Genomic DNA, 24,143 nt, shown 5'->3' with positions numbered 1-24,143 from the left:
CGTAAGACAGCAGTATTGCAATTTCAATTCAATTTTTCTATTTATTTGCTTTCAGTATTTAAGCCAATTTCAAAAATAAAGCTAAAACTAATTTTAATTTGGTTTATTGACTTTATTTACATATTTCTTGTTTCTTTTTATTTTATTTTTCATATTTATTGGAAAATTGATATATAAATTGTTGTTTTTTTTTTATAATAAACGATCCTTTTTTATGTTCTATATTTTACTTTAAAAAGATTTATTTTTTTAATTCATATTTAATTCTCTATATTTTACTTTAAAAAGATTTATTTTAAATTCATAGTTTGATTTGTAGGTTTTTTGAAATGTTGGATGTAAACTTGCTATATGATTTATTGACATCATTTATATATTTGTTTGTGTTTCTTTTTTACTTTATTCTTTATATTTATGGGAAATTGATATTCAAATGGTCTGATTTTTTATTATAAAACGATTAATTGAATGTTCTTTTTTATGTTCCTTAATGTGTACCTGCCTTAAGTTTTAATCTCATGTAATCACAATTCACAATAGTAACTCTAAGTGATTTATTAATAGAAAACAATTAAAACAAGACAGAAAATATATTTTTTATTATTATCTTTATTATTTAATTCTTTAAATTGCATTAAATTAATGCCCAAATTCTCCCATTTATAAATCATTTTATATTAGGTTTATATAGATCGACTTTTGCCTCACTGTCATCACTAATCGATATGTCAACCATAACTAATCAATTAGTCATCTAACGACCTACATTACCCTGACTAGTCGGGTTCGTTTCTCTAGTAGAGTAGCTGCTGACATCTCGGTTTATTTCGTGCATAAAAAAAACAATAATAAAAAAGAATTGGACAAAAAAACAAATTCACATTTTAGTTAATTAAATTAACAACAACAAATTAATGTAATTACATTTTGTTTAAAACAAATATATTTTCTGTGTGCAATTAAAAGCTAATAATAATACGCTGTGTGTGTGAGTGTGTTGTTCGGGGGAAAAAAATCATTCGTTTTCTTTCTTTTGATGAAGAGTATTTTCATCTCTGTGTGTGTATGTATGAGAAAGAGATGGTGAAATAAGTTGTATGGCAAATATATGGCTGTTACATTTCCACTTGCTGGCGTTTAGATTGTGGCATGGTTGCTTTTTCATTGCAATTGGAAATTAACTGCATTTTTTTAGGACGTCAGTTCCAATATCGTTTTTTTTGTCGTTTCTCAGTTGGCTGGCTATTTCGTTGCTTTTGTGTGTTTCGCGTTTTTGTGTTTCTTTTCGAAAAACTAATTCTATTCAGAATAAACAATTATAAAAATGTTAGTGAATTAAAAAAAATCTATATATAAAATAATAAATTATAAATCCCCCTACAATGATTGTGATTTTTTTCTCCGTTTCATTCCTTCCTTTCTTTGTGTGCTCTGGCCCCATTTGTGTTAATAGCCTTGAACTCTGATGTGTTGTTGTTTCCATTTTAATATAATATTTTTGTTAATGTGTTGGTGTGTATTGATTAAAAAAATATATACGTATATATATAAAAAGAAAACCTTTCAAATTGTTGAAAGGGATGTAACAGAAGAAAAAAATGTTCATGCCTTTTATATAAAAATAAATCCTATGTAATGTGAAATAAGCAAAGAAAAAAAAAAAACAACGGCGAAAAAGAAGAAGCACAAAAAGTGTATAAAAAAAATTCCAACATACACTCATGCACACACACACCTCTGTATATATGAAAGCAAGTGTTGTCGCTTTGTCTGTTCATGTTTTTTACATTTTTCTTCGCTGTTGTTGTTTTTTTAGTGCAAAGAGCTTGAGAGTGAGTGTGAGAGCGACGAGGAGGTGTCAAATAAGAGTTGTAGTGGAGAGCTAGGCAAATGAAATAAAAGAAGTGCTTATTGTGAATTGTTTGTTTGATTAGCAAATTAATTTAACAAAATAAAGAAAATTTGGAATAAATAACAATTTATTGAAAATATAAAAACAAACAAGAACAAAAATTAAACAAAGAAATTCAAGTGTCATAAGTAGATAGACAAAAACAACACAAGATAAAAAAGCCCTTATGAGTTACAACAACAAATAAACAACGTAATTTTTTTCTTCACTGCTGCACCTATATAAAACCTTTTGAGGTGTGCGAAAGCAAACACACGCACACACTCATGTGTGAATAGCCATGCACAAACAAGCAAAAAAGGCTACAAAAACAAAAAAATATACAAAGCAAATTGAAATATAACTTGAACAAGGTCAAGTGACGTTTGGCTGCTTCTGCATGATTGTGATGCCCTCCCAAGAAACCAACAACAATAAGAAAACCCCCACAACAGCTGTTTCTTCTTTTCCTCTCTTTACAAACCCAAAAGCAAAATCATATAGTCTTTAACAAAGAAAATCACGAATAAGGAAAATATTTTATTTTCTCAACGCACACCAAAAATATATATTTAACTATTTTTTGCCTTTTCCCTATATAATTTTAGCTCAGGAAAAACGCTAATAAATCCATTGTTTTAAAAGAAAAAATATTACAAGAGATCTGTCATCATCCTCTTTTAAGTTTTGAAATAAACTCCGTAATCAGTAGCATCAGCAGCAGCAACAAACAGCCGTAGAAAAATCTCTCATCATGGATTCCGATGAAGATTCATTTGAAATGGATTCTGGTAATGTGTCATCCGGTGATGATGGCGATGATGATTTTGTTATGGATGTCATGGATGATATACCACCATCGCATGAACGACAAGCTGAATCCGATGATTATCATTATGAAGTTTTGACCACAGAGGAAATTGTTCAACATCAACGGGAGATAATCGATGAAGTTAAGGGGGTAATAAAGGTGAGTAATAAATAAATAAAAATAGATAAATTACAAAAAAAAAAAATAAAAATTTATGAAAGCAAATTAATTGTAAGAGGGGAAGCGATACAACAGTGAGAGTGGAAGTGGTAGTGTAATATAATTAAATATGTAACAAAATTAGTATTCATGATTAAACAGTGATCAGGAGAGATAGAGCGTAGAGTAATTGTCCAACAAGAGTCTAATTGTCAAATCGGAAGAGTAACGTTTGCTAGTCTGTCAATTGATTCTAATTGGCAAATAAAGGCAGTGCCGTTAGTCAGCCTGTCAAATGACCCTTTGTAATTACTGTGCAATGTAAGCCGTTCATCAGCTGTTATTGTTATTGTGAATTATACAGCGAAGGTGTGTTTAATAGATAATAAATATAAAATTACAGAAAAAATAAATAGGATGAATAAATTATTGAATAAAATAAAAAAGCAAAAGAAAAAAAAATGGTCTAGAATTCCTTAGAATCTCTGGAGAGAAAAAGAGTAATTGAATGGGACAGGTCGTTTGCCAGTCTGTCAAGCCCATCATCTGTAATGGTTATTGTGAATTATATAGCAAAGATGATTAATAGAGAATAAATATAAAATTATAGGGAAACCTATTAATAAAATGTATAGAAAAAGAATAAAATAAGAATAGAAAACAAAAGTAAATGTTAATCTTGAATAATTTGGGACTATTATAGTGGCAAGTGTGGTAATAAGTGACTTAATTTAGATACGGTGTAATGATAGCATATGGTTGATGTTACTGTGAATCAACATTATTTAAATAAAAAAATAAATAGAAATTAAATATATATGTACTTTTGGACTGGAAGTGTGGTTATAGTTTAATTACGGTATAGCGATAGCCTATGAGTGATTTCGGATATTGTGAATCATTAAATTGATATAAATTTCTAATAACTAGGGGATAATAACTATTTGTTGTTTCTTTTTTAATTTAATAAATATTAAAAATAATTAATTATATTAAAGTGAAACCCTACTTGAGAGTAACAGAATGTTTGCAATGAGAATGGTGCCAAATAATGGCAATATTAATGGGGAAGCACTTATTGTGAATTATTGAGCGATAAGGCTTGTAATAATTCTAATATGTAACTGCAATAGAAATTAATGTTTTAAATGTCTAGATATAGTAATTGTGTAACCAAACCCATTACCAAGGGGTTTTCTATTGTAAATCATAAAAAATTACAGCAAGTGATAAATAAATGTTAAAAAGAAGTACTATTGGAATGACAATTATAAATACCTAGTATAGTAATGTAATGAAAGTGTATAAAATGGAGCGCTATGAACGATAATTGCGCCTTTTGCAGTTGCGGTGCAATGATAGGTTACATTGGACAGTAACTGCAGTCATTGTAGTTATTGTAAATGACAGCTTAGGTTAATATGGAGCTCACACTTAAATTGAAGGGATATAATTAATAGAAAAAAGGAAAACATAAAAAATGGAAAGTTTAACTGCAATTACAAGTGAAAATAAATATTATGTGTAAGAGAATAGGCAATTGATAAACAAATTAACAAAGAAATGTTGGTACAAGAATGGCGCCCTTTTGTAGTTACAGTGCAATGCAGATTGACAGTTGAGTAGTGTTATTGTGAATGATTGCTTAAGGTCAATTGATTTGTATTAAATAAAAAGGGCAACAATTAATAATGTGTAAATAAATAAGATGGAAAAGAAATTATGTTTAAATGGAAAATAAAAAATACATTTATTGTGTCCATAATAATAATTATTTTGAGAAATATAAAATTGAGAATAAAGAGTGTCAGTGATCATAATGGAATGTAGTGTCAGTCGTAGTGTTATTGTGAATGACAGATGAAGTTAATATGGAGCTAAAAATGGATGGATTGTAATTAAAAGAATAAAATAAAATAAAAATTAAGTCAAACAATAAAAACAAGTGCAAAATAAACACAATGAGAGAAACAGATCAGGGAATTAAGAAAATGTAACAAAGAAACGTAGTGGCAAGAATGGCGCCATTTTGTAGTTACAGTAGTTACCTGTCAGTTAGTGAGCTTATTGTGAATGACGGTTGAGGTTAATTGAATGCTTATAAAAGAATTGAAGGTAATATTTAATAATTGAAATGCAATAATAAAAGAAAAATATTAAAATGTAGAGTGATAAATAATAGTGGAAAATAATAATTATGTGTGAGAGAGTGGGAAATTGAGGAAAAAGCAACAAAGAAACGTGAAGAGAATGGGCGGCCTTTTGTAGTTACAGAGCAATGTAAGCTGACAGCTGATAGTGTTATTGTGAATGATTGTTTGTAAAATAAAGGAAGCAATTAATAAAATGAAAAAGAGTAAGAGAAAATAGCAAATTAAAAAAGATCATACTGAGGACAGTTATTGTGGCCCCATTACAATTAATATTATGAAAGAGATTATAAAATTGAAAAAGGGGGTGATAGTGCACATGATTGCGCCCTTTGGAGTTACTATGCATTGATACATGACATTGCACAGTAACTGCATTTGTGGTTATTGTGAATGACAGCTGAGGTTAATATGAAGAGCTCACTATAGCATTAAAGCAAATGTAATTTAGAAAATAAAAATTGCAACAAAATTGAAACTTAAGGTGGAAAAATTAGTGGAAGATAATCATTATGGTAAAGAGAAAATGGAAAGTAATCATTATGGTAGTGAACCAAGATGAAGCAACAACAGGATGCAGTAACGAGAATGGCGCCCTTTTGTAGCTACAGTACAATGTAAAGTGACAGTGTTATTGTGAATGATTGTTTAACGTTAGTTAATGTGTGTTAATGCGATAGGAATTGAGAATAGTGAAGTGATATTAAAAGGAAATAAATTTTACAAAATGTTAGCAAAAGTGCAATGGACATAAATCATATGGTTTTTTTGTTATTGTGAATGATATACAAAACATTGTGAATATAAAGACAAAGAAGCAACAATTTTAAGGAAATGGCAATAATTTTTACTATTTTGAAGATTAATAGAAAGGAAATAAGAAGGAAAATACAACAACAATACAAATGGAATTAAAATTGGCGCCTAGTTTGTTGACATGTAAGGGTATAGGAAAAACAAAACTGATATTTATTATTGTAAATGATATAAATAAATTTAATCGAAAAAAAATATGCCAGGAAGAAACCCTCTGCCGCTTCATCCAAAATGACCGTCGAACTCTATGAAATTTAGGCAAAACATGTGTAAAAGTTGTAGGGCAAAGTTCCATGTACTACATGATTGAATTTACGTCAAACTGTTTGCTGGGTTATGCACTACAAATTGATCAGTTAATCAAAAAATAAATATTTTTATATTCTTTTTATGTTGAAAAATTATTTCAATCTTATTTATTTTTTGAATAGAAAAAACACATATCTATGTTGGCAGCAATCTTTGTTACACTTTATGCTAGAAATTAGGCCAAGGATATTGTAGTAATGTTAACTTGGTCAATATGTAACCATGTGTGTTTTGTTGTTCTTTTACCATACATACCATAGAGGACAATTAAAAATAAGTTTTATGCTCAGTTTCTAACACAGTATGTAATATATATTTATTATATAATGATTTTAAGACTAAAAAATATTTTATTTTAATTACTCTTTATATTATTTATTTATTTTTAGCTACAACCAACTGTCACACGAATCCTTCTAAATCATTTTAAATGGGACAAAGAAAAATTGTTAGAGAAATATTTTGATGGTAATACCGATGAATTTTTCCGTGGTGCACATGTCATAAATCCATTTAATAAACCTGCCAATGCCAATAAACAAAAGGTAAATAATATAAAAAAAAATACAAATTCAAAAATATTTAAAGAAAATTAATGTTATTTTTTTTTCTTTCAGAATTCAAAAGCCAATACAGCTGAAGAATGTGAAATTTGCTTTTCACAATTACCCTCAGATGTGAGTATTGAATTTCATTATAAATCTCAAATTGTTATTATTAATATTTGTTTTTTTTTTTTTATTGACAGTCCATGGCCGGCTTAGAATGTGGCCATCGTTTCTGCCTAAACTGCTGGCGTGAATATCTAACAACGAAAATCGTTACCGAAGGCCTTGGCCAATCAATTTCATGTGCCGCCCACGGCTGTGATATATTGGTGGATGATGTTACAGTTATGAAACTTGTACACGATGGTCGTGTCCGTGTCAAATATCAACAACTGATCACCAATAGTTTTGTCGAATGCAATCAATTGTTACGCTGGTGTCCGTCCATTGATTGCACCTATGCAATTAAGGTATCCTATGTGGAATCACGACCGGTCCGCTGCAAATGTGGCCACAAATTTTGTTTTGTTTGTGGTGAAAATTGGCATGATCCCGTCAAGTGTCGTTGGCTAAAGAAATGGATTAAAAAATGTGATGATGATTCGGAGACAAGTAATTGGATAGCGGCCAACACCAAAGAGTGTCCCCGGTGCAATGTGACAATTGAAAAGGACGGCGGCTGCAATCACATGGTGTGCAAAAATCAAAATTGTAAACATGATTTTTGTTGGGTATGTTTGGGTTCGTGGGAGCCGCACGGTTCGGCATGGTACAATTGCAATCGTTACGATGAAGATGAAGCCAAAGCAGCACGTGATGCTCAAGAGAAATTTAGATCATCATTAGCAAGGTATGGGGATGTGAATTAAAAAAAATGTAGATTCTAATAAGTTTTGTTTATTTTGTTTTCAGATATTTACATTACTATAATCGTTATATGAATCATATGCAATCTTTGAAATTTGAAAATAAGTTGTATGCCTCTGTCAAACATAAAATGGAAGAAATGCAACAGCACAATATGTCATGGATTGAAGTGAGTTAAAAAAAAAACAAATACAAATACAAAGGGCACACGATAATTTTAAACTCATTGTTAGAAATATTTCGATTATTTTAAATCGATCGGCCTCTTGAAAGAAATCTCTTATTTTTTTAAATACTCAAATTTTTTTTTTTTTTTTGGGTTCAAATTATCGCGTATTGACTTCTGTTTTTTAATCTCTTCCAATTCTCCATTATTTTTTTTTCTTTTTTTTTCTTTCCTAGGTGCAATTTTTGAAAAAGGCCGTTGATATCTTATGCCAATGTCGTCAAACTCTAATGTATACGTATGTTTTTGCGTATTATTTAAAGAAGAACAATCAATCAATGATATTCGAAGATAATCAAAAGGATTTAGAATCGGCGACAGAAACATTATCGGAATATTTGGAACGTGATATAACATCAGAGAATTTAGCTGATATCAAACAAAAAGTTCAAGATAAATATAGGTGAGGAGACAAAAAAAAAAAAAAAAAAAAAAAAAAAAAAAAAAAAAAAAAAATTTTAATAATAATAAGAAGGAGAAGAATGTCTATGGTTATCGATAACATTTTTTATAGATAATGTATGGATATCGAAAAGAATTTCTAAAGAAAATATTATCGATTAGAATATATACTCAACATTTTGATATCGACAAGAATTCATAAAAAAACATGTTGTTATCGATAATATTTTCCTTAGGAATTTTTGTTATCGGTAATATTATCGCTAGATAATATTGTTATCGAAAAGGATTTCTAAAGAAAATATTGTTAACGACTAGAATTTATACAAAAAATGGTCTTATCGATTATATTTTCTATAGAAAATACTGTTATCGATATTATTTCTTATCGAACAAATTGTTATCGATATATAATATTGTTATCGAAAAGAATTTCTACCGAAAATATTGCTATCGATTAGAATTTATGCAAAACATTTCGATAGCAACTAAAATTTATATATAACATTTTATTATCGATGATATTTTCTTTAGGATTTTTTGTTATCGGAAATGTTTTCCCTAGATAATGATGTTATCGAAAAGAATTTCTAAAGAAAACATTGTTAACTACTAGAATTTATAAAAAAATTGTGTTATCGGTAAGATTTTTTGTAGAAAATACTGTTATCGATATAATTTCTTATCGAACAAATTGTTTCGATATAGGTTTTTATTAACAATTTTATTATTGGCTAAAATTGCTATATAAAATTTAATTATCGATACATTTGTCGATAGGGAATGTTGTCATCGAAAATATTTTCTATAAAAAATATTGTTATCGAAAATGATTCCATAAAAAATTTTGTTATCGAAATAATTTTTTTTCTAAATATTGTTATCGGCAATATTTTTATGCTAAAACCTTTTTTCGTTTCAAATTTCTGTAAAAAATTATGTTATCGAATATATTTTCTGTATAAAGCATTGTTATCGGATATTTTTTCTATAAAAAATTATTTCGTAGACAACATTGTTATGGAAAATATTTTCTAGAAAATCGAATTATCGATAATATATTTCGCATACAAAATGTTGTTATCGAAACTATTTTCTATAGAAAATCTTGTTACTGAAAATGACTTCTATCGAAAAACATGTTATCGAAAATGTTTTCTATAGAAAACATTGTTATCGAAATATTTTCTATAAAAAATTGAATTATCGAAATTATTTTCTATAGAAAAAATTGTTATCGAAAATATTTTCTATAGAAAATATGGTTATCGAAAATATTTCTTAGGCAACACTGTTATCGAAAATATTTTCTATAAAAAATCGAATTATCGATAATATTTTGCATTCAAAATGTTGTTATCGAAATTATTTTCTATAGAAAATCTTGTTGTTGACAATTTTTTCTATAGAAAACATCGAAATTATTTTCTATAGAAAACATCGTTATCGAAGTTATTTTCTATAGAAAACATTGTTATCGAAAGTAGTTGCTATAGAAACATTGTTATCGCAAAATATTTTCTATAAACAATAGAATTATCGAAGAATCGAATTATATATGTATTTTCTATGTAAAATATTGTTATCGATAAAATTTCTCTTAGAAAACCTTGTTATCGGTAATATTTTCTATAGACAAATTTTTTATAAACAATATTTTTTTTATAAAATCTTGTTATCGATACTATTTTCTACAAAAATCAAGTTATCGATAAAATTTTCTACCCAAAATCTTGCTATCGACCATATTTTAGATTTGATTTTCTATCGAACATATTTTAGATAGAAAATCAAGTTATAGATATAATTTTCTATCTTGTTATCTATAATATTTTCGGTGGAAATTGTTGTTATCGATAATGTTTTCAATAGAAAATCGTGTTATCGACAATATTTTCTGTATACAATCCTGTTATCGATAATATTTTCTTTCGAAAATCTTGTTATCGATTATATTTTTTATAGAATTTATTGTTATCGATCATATTTGCTATCGAAAATATTGTTATCGACGATATATTTTTTTTATCGATCTATATACAATCCTGAAGAAAATATTCTAGTAATCTTCTTATCGATAATATTTTTTATAGAAATTTTTGTTATCGATAATATATTCTATCGAAAATCTTATTATCGATAATATTTTCTATGGAAAATCTTGCTATCGATAATATTTTTGATGGAAAATCTTGTTATCGAAAATATTTTCTTGTTATTATCGATAATATTTTCTATCAAAATTATTGTTATCGATCTTATTTTTCTATCTATAATATTGTTATCGGTACTATTTTCTATCCAAAATCTTCTTATCGATAATTTTTTATAGAAATTTTTGTTGCCGATCATATTTTCTACCGAAAATCTTGTTATCGATAATATATTCTATCTAAAATTTTGTTATCGATAATATTTTCTATAGAGAATCTTGTTATCGATAATATTTTTTTACAGAAATTTTTCTTATCGATCACACTTTTTGTCGAAAATCTTGTTATTGACAATATTTTTTTTATGGAAAATCTTGTAACCAATAATATTTTCAACCAAAACACTTGTTATTGATAATATTCTCTATCAAAAGTCTTGTTATCGATAATATTTTCCATAGAAAAAAAGTTATTGATAATATTTACTATACAAAATCTTGTTATCAAAAATATTTTAAAAAGAAAATCAAGTTATCGCTAAAATTTTCTATCCAAAATCTTGTTTTCGATAATATTTTTATCGAAAATTTTGTTATCGACAATATTTTTTTATAGACAATCACTTAATCGATAATATTTTTTATAGAAATTTTTGTTATCACTTAAAAATCTTGTTATCGAATATTTTCTCTTTTTATCGCAACATGCTTATAGAAATTTTTGTTGTCGAAAATTTTCTTTAATCTTGTTATCGATAATATTTCTTATAGAAAATCTTGTTATTTTTATATTAAATTATTGTTATCAAAATTTTTTATTATTATTAATCTTGTTATTATTTTTTCTATCGAAAATCTTGTTATCGACAATATTTTAAATAGAAAATCAATTTATCGTTGTTCGTGGTTTTTTCAGATATTGCGAGAAGAGATGTACAGTACTTTTAGATCATGTGCATGAAGGCTACGAAAAGGATTGGTGGGAATATTTGGAATGACGAGATATTCATGAACCGTTGCTAGGGCGATATGGTGGTAATAAATTAAAAAGAAATTCGTTATAATTCAATTCAATAAATCAAGCCAGCAAAGCAAGAGTAGCAAAACAACAAAAACAAAACAAAAGAAAAAAATATGTAACAAAAACAAGAAATGAAACAAATTAACAATTACAAAAAAACAAAACACACATTTTACTATATATATACAACAATAACAAGAAAAAAAAACAAATTTAAATAGTTATAACAATAATTACAGAAAAAAATAAAGAAAAAACAATAAACACCAACAAACAAAAATAAATGCATGGAAATGGTTTTTAATCTAGAAAACAACAATAAACAACAGCAACAACAAAAAAATGTGCAGCAGCCTCTATGGAAGGAAATCACTTGGAAGATCCCACACACAGAAAAATTAAAAAAAAAATTAAATAATTTTTAGAACAAATGAAACGGAAAATGTTAATAAAATTTATTATTCATTGGATAAAGAAATTGCTAAAAATTGAAAAAATGGAAAAAAGAAAAAAAGAGAGTATTGTCAACAATGAACAATATTAACCTATCTACAAAATCCTAACAATAACTCATATAAATAAATGCTTAGCATTATTAATTAATAAAATTTATTTCAATTGAAAATGGATAAGCAAATTAATTTATTTGTTGCAAAATTGAAAAGAAGCCCAAGTGATTGAGATTTTGTTGGTTAAAATTAAATGAAAATAGGATTTGTTTTTCGTAATTAATTAAACAGAAAATAAAGCATACTTTTAGGCTATATAACAAATTAGTTTATCTTGCGCTATCACATTTTAGTTCTTAGGCATTTCCCAACAACAACAAAAAAAGCTTTACAAACCATCATTTCTTTAACTCTTCCCTCCTTCTTCCTCCAAAAAAATTATCCTTATATTCTGCCAGGCCCAAACAACAGCAACAATTACTAAATAATCAAATATATTTTGGTTCATTTTATTCTTCTCTCACTTAAAAAAATATATTGATGCTATATAAAAAAAATTTATGTTTTTATTCAACAAGGACATAAAAGAAAAAAATATTAAAATAAAATAAATTATTCTTATATAGTTATGATGATATAATGATGAAAACGCATAGGTTTTTAAAACTTAATGAGAATCTAATTTTTTTGTCTCTCCACCTCTATTTTTTTATATTTTATTTTCAATCTCTCTTTTATTAGTTGTTATTAGTCCATACATACACCCCAAGCATATATAAATATATATTTTTTTAAATTACATTACTCTTTTTTTTCTATTGTATTTTTTCTCTATTATTATTCATTCATCCTTTTATTTTTATTTTACTCTACATACGTATATATTTTTTTAAATTTAATTTGTTGCTATAAATAATAATTAATTATTAAAACAATTTACATGTAAATAGTTCTCTATTTGTCTTAATTAAAGAAACTTAAATAAAGAAACAAAAAAAAAAAAAAAAAATAAAAATAAAATAAAAACAAATAAAATTGTATAAAAATTAAAAACTTCTGTTTTTATTTTTATAAGGGGTTATTTTATTTTTTTATAAGAAAATTGGTTATAATGTCAATTTTTATAGATTACAATTTCGATAATTTAATTTTTGTGTATTAAAATAAAAAAATTTTCTTTAAAAATTTATCGATAAAAGATTTTCTGTATGAAATTTAATCGATAACAAGATTTTCTGTAGAATTTTTTATCGATAACAAGATTTTCTGTAGAATTTTTTTTATCGATAACAAGATTTCCAACAGAATATTTTATCGATAACAAGGATTTCTATGGAAACTTTTAACTGCAACTAGATTTTCTATTACAAATGTAATCGATAACAAGGATTTCTTTGAGAAATTTTATCGATAGCAAGATTTTCTATTAAAAATATAATCGATAACAAAAATTTTTTACAGAAAATTTTATCGATAACAAGAATTTCTGCAAAACATTTTATCGATAAAAAATTTTCTATAGAAAATATTATCGAAAATCAATTTTTTTATTGAAAAATACTATCGATAATAAAAATATTTAGAAAATATTACCGATAACAAGGTTTTCTATAGAAAATTTTATCGATTACAAGATTTTCAACAGGAAATGTTACCGATAACAAGATTTTCTATAAAAAACGAATTAATAACAAATTTTCTACAAGGAATTTTATCGATAACAAGATTTTATAACACAAATGTTATCGAAAACATGATTTAAAAAATTGTATTGATAACAACATTTTCTATAAGAAATTGTATAGATAACAATATTTTTTATACAACATTTTTTCGATTTTTCCCATAGAAAATGTTATCGATAAAAAGATTTTCAATTAAATTTGTTATCAACAACATGATTTTATATTCAAAATATTATCGATAACAAGATTTTCAATAGAAAAACTTTTCGATAGCAAGATTTTCTATAAAAAACGTAATCGATAACAAGATTTTCTACAGGGAATTTTATGGATTGTACAACACAAATGTTATCGATTACATGATATTGTAGAAAAATGTTTATCGATAAGAACATTTTCTATAAGAAATTTTATAGATAACAACATTTTGAATACAATATAATATCAATAACTAGATTTCCCATAGAAAATATTATCGATAACATGATTTCCCATTAAAACTTTTATCAACAATATTATTTTATACAGAATATTTGTTCGATAACAAAATTTTCTTCAGAATATTTGGTCGATAACAACGTTTTCTATAGAAAATATTATCGATAGCAATATTTTATAATGAAAATATTATCGATAACAAGATTTTCTATTTGAAATGTTATCGATAACAATATTTCCTACGAAAAATGTTATTGATAACAGGATTTTCTATAGAAATTTATATCGATAACAAGAATTTTTACACAATATTTTATCGATAACAATGTTTTCTATAGAAAATATTATAGATAACAAAATTTTGTAATGAAAATATTATCGATAACAATATTTTGTAATGAACATATTATCGATAACAAGTTTTTTCCAATTAAAATGTTATCGATATCTGGGTTTTTTTTTAAGAAATTTATATCGATAAGAAAATTTTTATTTCAATAACAATAATTTCTCATGACAATATATCGATAACATGGAAAATCCGAACGATAATAATATTTTCTACCGAAATTTTTATCGATATCAATCAATAAGAAGCAAATCGAATGAAAGCAGTATCGATAACAATATTTTATTTAGAAAATTTTATCGATAACACGATTTTCTATAATGGATAACGCTATTTTCTCTTTTCGATTATAATTTTTTTTTAAAAGTTTTATCGATTACATTATTTTATATAGAAAATATAATCGATAATATTATAATGTAAAAAAAGCTATCGATAACAATATTTTCTATTGAAAATATTATCGATAACAATGTTTTCTATTGAAAATATTATCGATAACATTATATTCTGTATCAAATATCATCGATAACATGATTTTATAACATCCATAAAAAATTTTTAACATAAATTATTATCGATAAAAATATTTTCAGCAAGAATATTAACGATAACAAAAAAATATATTTAAGATTTTATCGATAACAACATTTTCTTTAGATAATATATCCAATAATATACTCGATAACATTATTATGAAGAACAAATTTTATCGATAAATATTTTCATATTATCGATAACAAAATTTTATACAAAAAATTTTATCGATAACAATATTTTGAGCAGAAAAACTTATCGATAGCAATATTTTTTTATAAAAACTTAATACCATTTTCTATATAAAATATAATCGATAACTAATTTTTTATACAAAATATTATCGATTACATTATTTTATATAGAAAAAATTATGGACAATAAAATTTTCTGTAGAAAATATGTTCGACAACAGGATTTGGGTGAGAAAATATTTTCGATAATTTATCGATAACATGATTTTCAATAGAAAATATTATCGATTACAAGAATTTATATAGAAAAAATTATGGAAAACAAAATTTCCGGCGATAAATATGTTCGATAACATGATTTGGATGAGAAAATATTTTCAATAATTTATCGATAACAAGATTTTCCATAGAAAATTTTATAAACAACATGATTTTATATAGAAAATATAATCAATAACAAAATTTTCTGTGGAAAATATATTCGATAACAGGATTTGGATGAGAAAATATTTTCGATAACATTATTTACTAGAGCAAATATTATCGATAACAATATTTTAAGTATAAAATATCATCGATAATAATATTTTCTATAGAAAATATTTTCGATAACATTATTTTCTCTTGAAAATATAATCGATAATAAGATTTTCGATAGAAAATATTATCGATAACAACATTTTATGTAGGAAAAATCACTAATAAAAATAGTTTCTTTTGAAAATATCATCGATAATAAAATTTTCTATTGAAATTTTTACCAATAATTGAATTTTCTACAAAAAAAAATTGTCGATAACAAAATGTGATACAGAAAATATTATCGATGACATGATTTCGTATAAAAATTATTGATCTCTATTTAAATTTATTTCTGTAGAATTTTTTTATTGGCCTTTCTTTTCAAGATTAGATTTTCTTATCGATTGTAATATAGTTATCGATTTGTTATCCCCCTTTATTTTAAAAAGAAAATCCAATATTTTTTTTTTCAAAGTTGTTGTTGTTTTTATTTGGTTTTATTTACTTGTTTAAAAAATACATACATATCGGAATGTATTTATTTATTAATTATTAAATACTTCTTTATATCGCATAATTCTCTCACTATATATATGTATTGTATATATATATTTAATTATATACATATATTTATATATAATTTACAACATTACCTAAGCATAATAAGAACAAAATGTTCAAAATGAACAAACAAAAAAAGTTAAATAAAATATTTTTTTTTTTTAAATACCAAATTTTGGTGTAAGATGTGGAGCCGGATGTTGAGGTTAAGGATGTGGGTCCGTTGGGTCCGTTCTTTCAAAATTTCAGAATTCTAGATAGACGAAGAATAGACTGCAATGTATGGCGTGTGTGTGTTTGTGTGGATTGGTGTATGTGTGTCATTGTGTGTGTGTTGTGATTTGTGTGTGTGTGTGTTTGTTTTTTTTATTCTAAACGGACAAATTCTCTCTGGGTGGGATTGGTTTTTGTTCCGATGGACAAAAATTCGTTTTGTTTTCCTTTTAGTTCAGTTCCTTGCGTGTTGTGTTGGGCAAGAGCAGACACATCAAACCACCGCCCATCAGGAGCACAGCAACAATGAAGGTGGGTGCGGGACAGTATTGATCCAACAATGTGGCAATGACAATATTACCAATAATACCACCCATACGGGCAGCCACCATCGATATGGCAACACCGGTAGCTCTCAAGTGGGTGGGGAACACCTCAGTGATCAGACAATCCAGGGCAGCATTGGCCGCCGAGATGGCACCACTGAACACGGCCGTGACAATTAAATTCTGTGTCGAATTGAAGACGAAGTACATGGCAGCCGAACATACACCAGCGGTCATTGTACCGAAGATCAAGAAGAATTTACGACCCAACAAATCCATACCCAAGATGGCGATCAAGTTGGCAGGCAGGGCCGAGGCCAAGGAGATCAACGACTCCATGAAGACAGCAGAGGGAATGTGCGACGAGCAGACGGCATCTTCATGATTGGTCTTGCCGACTACATATTCGGTAACAGTACACACACCAGCGGTTTGACCGGGGAAATCTGTGCTATACTCCTCGAAACGATTGAACAGCTCAGGGAACCACATCATCAGCCCATAGTAACCAATGTGGAAGGTGAAATTGATGATAATCGAAACCAAGGTGAATTTCAAAATGGGTGAGGTGAACAACTGTTTGCTGTGATCCACCATACCGGACAACATTTTCGAATATTTGCCCTTAACGGATTCACGGGCCTCTTGGATTTCAGCCATCAATTTCTCATCGATATCCAATTCGGTGACGGGATACAATTCGGGAGCCTTCTTGGTGTTGGTCACAAAAATGCCACGGAAAATGGCCATAGCCTTGTCCTGTTTACCCTTGGACAGTAAGAATTTAGGGGATTCAGGCAAATAGAAAAGCAAGAAGGCCACCACGAAGGAGGGCAGGGAGCAGACCATCAAGAAGATACGCCATGAGTTATAGGTGAAGAGTGGGGTAACAAAACCAATGCCAGTGGGGATGATGAGCCAGGCGAGACCGGCCACAAAGAGATTACCAAAAGTCCAGAAGGCAGCCATGAAGCTCAACATGGAGCCACGTTTCGATTTCGGTTGGAATTCGGCAAAGTAGGACCAGATGACAGGGCCACTGCCGCCAAGGCTAGAGAAAAGGAAGAGAAAAAAGAGAACGATTATTAATTAAAAAAAATATCGTAAAAAGGAGAAGGAATCAAAAAATGAGAGTATGAAATTGTAAAGAGAGAGGAATATTTTGAAGAGAGGGAAAATCTCATTTTTCATCTTTTAATAAAAAAACTAACTGAAAAAATTAAAAAAAAATATTTCCCCTTAAAATAAAGACTAATTTTTTTTGGAATTTTTTCTTATTCAGCTAAATTTTTAATTTGCTGAATTGCTTGAGAATGACTAGGGAAAGAGTTTTTAGTCAAGAAAAATTATTTTCTGGTCGAAAAAATCCTATTCAGCAACATATTTTGGAAAATTTCCCTATTCAGCAAAGTTTTTATGTTGCTGAATTACATGAAAATGATTGGAGGAAGGGTTGTTAGTTAAGAAAAATGATTTTCTGGTGAAATAAAACTTATTCAGCAAAATCTCATGCAAATGTTCTTATTCAGCAAAGTTTTAATGTTGCTGAATTGCTTGAAAATTATGTGGAAATGGTTGTTAGTCCTGGAAAATGATTTCCCGATATAATAAAGCCAATTCAGCAAAATTTCTTGCCAAATTATCTTATTCAGCAAAGTTTTTATGTTGCTGAATTGCTTGAAAATGACTGGGGAAAGGGTTGTTAGTCCTGGAAAATGATTTCCAGGTCAAATAAATTATATTCAGCAAAATTTCATGCAAAGTCTTCTTATTCAGCAAAGTTTTTGTGTTGCTGAATTGCTTGAAAATTATATAAAAAAGGGTTTTTAATCCTAAAAATTATTGCCCCGCAAAATAAAGCCAATTCAGCAAAATTTCATGCAAAATTTTCTTATTCAGCTAAATTTTTATTTTGCTGAATTATTTGAAAATAGTTCGGAAATGGTTGTTAATGGCTTAGAATTATTCCAGAAGTCGAAATTTAACAAAATCGGATAGTTATTGTTTATTCAGGAAATTATTGTTTTTGCTGAATTGCCAAAAATTTGAATTTTTGTGAAATTTTAACTTAGAATTGTATTCAGCAATGTTTAATTGCAACAAAAATGTTTTAAAATTTCAATTTAAAACCATTATTAAAAGAAATCGGTCATTCAGCGAAGTTTTTGTTTTGCTGAATTGTTTAAAAATGATTGAAAATGTATTTTTATTCGGTGAATATAATTCAATTAATCGAAAATTGACAAAATATGCTACCAAAAGCTAATTCAGCAAAATTTTTCATTTGCTGAATTGCCAATAAATCAAAAATTTGAAGTTTTTTGCCATTCGAAGGCTTAGTATAACTTTTTCGACTAGTTTTTGTTACGAAAATTCCTTGTCGTTCATTTTTGTTGTCGAAATTCGCTATTCAGCTAACTTTTATTTTCCTGAATTGATGGAAAATCAAAATTTTCGAACATTATTCGCTTTCAGAATGCCTACTATAACCTTGTTGATCGTTTTTGTTACCGAAAAATTCGTTTCGTTCATTTTTGTTGCAAAAATTTCCAATTCAGCAAAATTTTTTCCTTGCTGAATTGTTTAAAAACTAAAATTTCAATATTTATTTGCTATCAGAAGGCTTTCTATAACCTTATCGATCATTTTTGGTTCCTTTACGATCACTTTTGTTGCCAAAATTCGCTATTCAGCTAAATTTTATTTTGCTGAATTGGTGGAAAATCAATTTTTTGAAGTTTTTTTTTGTTATCAGAAGGCTTTGCGATCATTTTTGTTGCCGAAAAATCCTTTTCGATATTTTTTGTGGCCAAAATTCCTAATTCAGCTAAATTTTTTCCTAGCTGAATTGCTAGAAAATCAAAATTTTGAAGTTTATTTGCCTCCCGGAGGCTTAATATTACCTTGTCGATCATATTTGTTGCGAAAATTCGCTATTCAGCTAAATTTTTTTCTTGCTGAAATGGTGGGAAATTAAAATTTCGAAGCGTATTTGCCTCCCGGATGGTTAGTATGGCCTTGTAGATCGATTTTGATACCGAAAATTCCTTGTCGATCATTTTTGTTGCCAAAATTTCCAATTCAGCAAATTTTTATGTTGCTGAATTCACGAAAAATATAAATTTTAGAGCTTATTTGCTATCCAGATGCTTAGTACAACCTGCTCGATCATTTTTGTGGCCAAATAACGCTATTCAGCTAAATTTTATTTTGCTGAATTAGCGGGAAATTAAAATTTCTTAGTATTTTTGTTACCAGAGGTCATAGTACAGCCTTGTCGATCATTTTTGTTGCCGAAATTTTCTATTCAGCTAAATTTTTCCATAGCTGAATTTGTTAAAATTTTTGTTTTTAATTTATTTACAAGTGTAAATTTGACTAATTATTTAATAAATGTCCAAATATAATCATTGAGACCACGCAAACCCAGGATCATGCTCAATTTTGCTGAGTGATTTTGTTTTGTCGAATTGATTGTTGTTACATGCCATTTTTTGAAATGAATTCGTCCGGCCGGCACACTTTGCCAGAATTTAACAAATTAATTAACAACTACCGCTGGCTACATGACATGACCAAGCAGGCAGCCAGCCACTAGGTGGGATGACAGTCATGCAGCTGGGCAGGGTAGTCTGTTAGCTAGTCAGCTATGCTGTCAAGCTAGATATCCCGGCCTTTGCAGTTCATTAGTCATAAACAAGGCAAAGTCATGCCATTTTTCGATCAATTTGTTTTACAATTTTTTTCGGAGAATAACAACAACAAAATTATTATTTGGGGGAGGAGGCAACAACAAAAATTGAAAAATGTGATAAATTCTGAAAATCGTTTTTTCAAGATAGTCGCTAATCAAATTATCACATTCGGATGGATGGATGAATCATAATGATGTTATAGTGCGAGGGAGAAGGGTGGAGTAGGGTAGGGCGGGAGGTTGGTTTGATACTTACGCAGCACCGTTCAGGAATCGAAACAGCATAAACCATTCGTAAGTTTGCGAAAATGACGAGGCGACAATGCAAAAACCATTCATAAAAGAAATGACGATCAATACCTTCTTACGACCCATCGAATCAGCAATGCTACCCCAAAAGTAGGCACCGACCATCATACCAATGAAAATGATCGAATTCAGCCAGCCCTTGGTCTCCGTATTCAAGTTCAGATCGCATTGTGCTGACGGCAGGATGAAAGACATACTGATGACGTCCATTTCTTCACTCGTACTGACCAGACCACAAATGGCCAGCAGAATGTAATGGAATTTGCCATAGCCGCACATTTCAATGGCCTGTTCGAAGCCGGCCTTAATGCCGCCGGCTGCCGAACGGCCACCATTCTTCTCTAGATCATTTTTGTCGACTTCATAGGCGTCATTGATGTGATAGCCGAGATCCTTGGAATCGGTACCCAAGCCGTAGGGTTGGATGATGGAGCGATTGTCAACGGGGTTTGTTGTTTGGTTGTAGTTTGTTGGTTGTAGGCCACTTTCTACATTATAGGCTGGAGAGAGAGAGAAACGAAAACAATGTATTAATATCACACAAGAGAAGAGAGAGAGTGTGTGTGTGAGTGCGTTTGACAACTACTTACAGTTACTGGAGTTCTTATTAGAGTCACCTTCTACCATTCTATGAGTTCGTTTGTTTTTGCTTTTTTCCTTTTTGGCGGCTTCCGCACAAAAAAATTACAACAACACAAATAAAATTAAAAGTTCAGCAAGATGAAGAACAACCACAAGTATGTGTGTGTGTGTTTGTTTTTACAACTATTTAAATTCGTCAAAACAGAGAAAATCAAATAGTTGACTTGGTCTCACAAGAGGTTTTTAATGATCTGCAAAGAGAGAGGGAGAGAGAAAGTCAAACAAATTAATATAAAGCTTAGACAGAATTAAATTTGATTAAATTCAAGTATCATTGGCATTACAACAAAAAATAAATAAATTATTTAAATATAAAATTGAGACTATTCAGCTGGGGAAAAAAGCAAAATTCAGCAAGATACAAATTAAAAAATAAAAAATTCTAAATTGTTATTTAATGAAATAATAAAAAATGAAGAAAAAAAATATTTTTTCATATTCAGCCAAGTTTAGAAGGAATTCAGCTAAGAAAAAAATACACCAAATTCTTCCAAAGACCCTCTAGATTATGATACAAACAAATTTTGTGCTATTCAGCAACCGGAAATCTAATTCAGCAAAGGAAATGTGCAAAAAACATAATTTTTTAGGTCTCAAATGTAATTTAACTACGAAAAAATGCATGGATATTGTTTCTCTTGGAGTTGAGATTATGATCTGAATGATTTTTCTGCTATTCAGCTAAGTTAAGCTGAATTCAGCAAAATATTTTTCTAAAAATTTGAGATTTTAAAATAAATTTAATATCCATATGATTGTAGTTTTCATGGTAAATAAAACGTTTTTGTATTCAGCTATTGGAAATCTAATTCAGCAAAGGAAATGTGCAAAACATTTAATTTTTTAGGTCTCAAATGTAATTTAATTACGAAAAAATGCATGGATATTGTTCCTCTTGGAGTTGAGATTATGATCTGAGTGATTTTTTTGCAATTCAGCTAAGTTATGTCGAATTCAGCAAAATATTTTTCTAAAAATTTGAGATTTTTAAATACATTATATATTTATATGATTGAAAAAGGATTTGTAATATCATATTAACAAACATTTAGTGTATTCAGCTATAGGAAATCGAATTCAGCAAAGAAAATGTATTGAAAAATTGCTGTTTTGGTGATTCAAACGCAATTCAGCTGAGGAAAAGTGGATGCAAATTGTTCCTTATGGATTAAGGAATGTGTTTTAAGTGATTTTTCTGCTATTCAGCTAAGTTAAATTGAATTCAGCAAAATATTTTTTCCAAAAATATGATATTTTTAAAAAAATCTTATTGTAATGTGATTGTTACTGGCATTTTAATGCAAAATTAACAAACATTTTTTGTATTCAGCTACTGAAAATCTTATTCAGCAAACGAAATATTCTAAAAATTCAATTTTTGAGGGCTGAAATTCAATTCAGCAGAGAAAAAATTACTAGAAATTGTTCCCCAAAGGTTTAGGATTGTGTTATGGGTAATATTTTTGTTATTCAGCTAAGTTTAGTTGAATTCAGCAAAGTAAAATTTTTAAAAATTGTTATTTATTAATTTATTAGCTTTGAAATACCAAATGTAGGGATATTTTTGCTATTCAGCTACTTTAAATCTAATTCAGCAAAGGAAAAATGTAATTCAGCTAAGAAAAAAATAATTATGGATTTGAATCTCTATAGTACTGAGAATATTTTTCAAAGAATATATATTCTATTCAGCTACGGGAAATGTAATTCAGCAAAGTTTTTATTTTTTCAAAAATATTTTTTTTTATTTTTTTCTTATCAAAAATTAATGTATATTCTTGTTTAATATGTTGTCTCCAGTTTTCAAGTTCACTTCAAATTTTTATTACTTTCAAAATGTCTGCGTATTTTTTTCATAATCCAGCTGACTAGAGAATCTCAATTTTGTTGTTGTTGTGGTTAATAATAATAAAAAAATGTTATTGTCCGAGTTTGACAAATTTATTGCGTATTCTAATTGTGTCAAAACATTTGCAGTTTATTGAAACGTCATTTGTTGTAACAAACACGAGAGAGGGAAAGAGAGAGGGTGAGATATAGACATTTTTGATGTTGTTTGTTGTTTACACGTTTTTGTTGGTTTTCTGCTTTGTTGCAGCGAAGGTAAACAGGAACTGATTATGCAGCACACACCAACAGAGATTTATTTGTACAATACGAGATTTTCAATTCGTATGGAAGTGAAGAGAGCCAGTGAGAGTGAGAAAGGGAGGCTGGGGAGAGGAAAGCTTACTACTGTGGCGCTTAGTTTGTTGTTCACAAAAAAGCATGAACAAACAAAAGATTGTTTTTTTTTGTTTAATTGAAAATTGTTTTTTCGAATTATTTCAAATCCCGAAATTAATTATTTATGCACATATATTTGTAAAATTATTAGCTGTACATGTCGTAAATTCGAGACTTAGTCATGAAATGGTATTAAACTACGCACTGGAAGTGAGGATCATAAAGTTGGCTTAGTGTGGTGATAAATCTTAAATATTGCTGTTTTGGCCTTTAAGGATCAATAATTTGAAAAAAATTTGTAGCTGAATAGCGAGAATATTTAGCCAAATCTTAGGTTAGATTATTTTTGTTTGAAAGAGGCAAAAGTTTGCTTTGCTGAATTATATTTAACTTAGCTGAATGGGGAAAATATGTTGAAAAATACGAAGTTTGGGTATTTTTTTGTGAATATAGTTTACTTTTTTCTTTGCTGAATTAGATTTACCTTAGCTGAATAGCGAAAATTATTCATGAAATTTATAAATTAACTGATTTTTGTTAAATTGAACTACTTTTTTCTTTGCTGAATTAGATTTAACATAGCTGAATATGGAAAATATGTTGAAAAATATGAAGTTAAGTTATTTATTGTGAATGTAGTTAACTT

At 28.0% G+C, this 24,143-nt stretch overlaps 2 protein-coding genes across 2 annotated transcripts; one reads left to right on the top strand and one right to left on the bottom strand.

The window, feature by feature from the left end:
* The first annotated feature begins 2,637 nt into the window (after window positions 1-2,637).
* Window positions 2,638-11,338, top strand: LOC133334004 (E3 ubiquitin-protein ligase ariadne-1). The gene is made up of 7 exons (XM_061542303.1): window positions 2,638-2,861; window positions 6,526-6,681; window positions 6,754-6,813; window positions 6,885-7,534; window positions 7,597-7,720; window positions 7,954-8,180; window positions 11,248-11,338. Exons 1-7 carry the CDS (start codon window positions 2,646-2,648, stop codon window positions 11,327-11,329), a joined length of 1,515 nt encoding a protein of 504 aa, XP_061398287.1. The 5' UTR covers window positions 2,638-2,645; the 3' UTR covers window positions 11,330-11,338.
* A 5,190-nt stretch (window positions 11,339-16,528) lies between these two features.
* On the bottom strand, window positions 16,529-21,340 carry LOC133334033 (synaptic vesicle glycoprotein 2B). The gene is made up of 3 exons (XM_061542332.1): window positions 21,220-21,340; window positions 20,577-21,129; window positions 16,529-17,677 (listed from the first exon to the last, which is right to left on the bottom strand). The coding sequence occupies exons 1-3, from the start codon at window positions 21,254-21,256 to the stop codon at window positions 16,531-16,533; spliced, it is 1,737 nt and encodes a 578-aa protein (XP_061398316.1). The 5' UTR covers window positions 21,257-21,340; the 3' UTR covers window positions 16,529-16,530.
* Between the last annotated feature and the right edge of the window lie 2,803 nt (window positions 21,341-24,143).

The sequence above is a fragment of the Musca vetustissima genome, unplaced genomic scaffold (assembly GCF_032173495.1).
Source record: "Musca vetustissima isolate MV318-11 ecotype Yass unplaced genomic scaffold, APGP_CSIRO_Mvet_v1 utg2072, whole genome shotgun sequence".
NCBI lineage: Eukaryota > Metazoa > Arthropoda > Insecta > Diptera > Muscidae > Musca > Musca vetustissima.
This window is presented reverse-complemented; position numbering and strand designations above follow the sequence as displayed.

What these genes read in the sequence shown, in the direction of transcription:
- LOC133334004 (XM_061542303.1), top strand. Translation starts at nt 2,646, where the DNA reads ATGGATTCCGATGAAGATTCATTTGAAATGGATTCTGGTAATGTGTCA. An exon ending in TTTAGATCATCATTAGCAAG is followed by an intron (nt 7,535 to 7,596) that starts GTATGGGGATGT and finishes TTTTGTTTTCAG; the next exon opens with ATATTTACATTACTATAATC. An exon ending in AAAGTTCAAGATAAATATAG is followed by an intron (nt 8,181 to 11,247) that starts GTGAGGAGACAA and finishes TGGTTTTTTCAG; the next exon opens with ATATTGCGAGAAGAGATGTA.
- LOC133334033 (XM_061542332.1), bottom strand. Translation starts at nt 21,256, where the DNA reads ATGGTAGAAGGTGACTCTAATAAGAACTCCAGTAACT. An exon ending in TAATAAGAACTCCAGTAACT is followed by an intron (nt 21,130 to 21,219) that starts GTAAGTAGTTGT and finishes CTCTCTCTCCAG; the next exon opens with CCTATAATGTAGAAAGTGGC. An exon ending in CGATTCCTGAACGGTGCTGC is followed by an intron (nt 17,678 to 20,576) that starts GTAAGTATCAAA and finishes CCTTTTCTCTAG; the next exon opens with CCTTGGCGGCAGTGGCCCTG.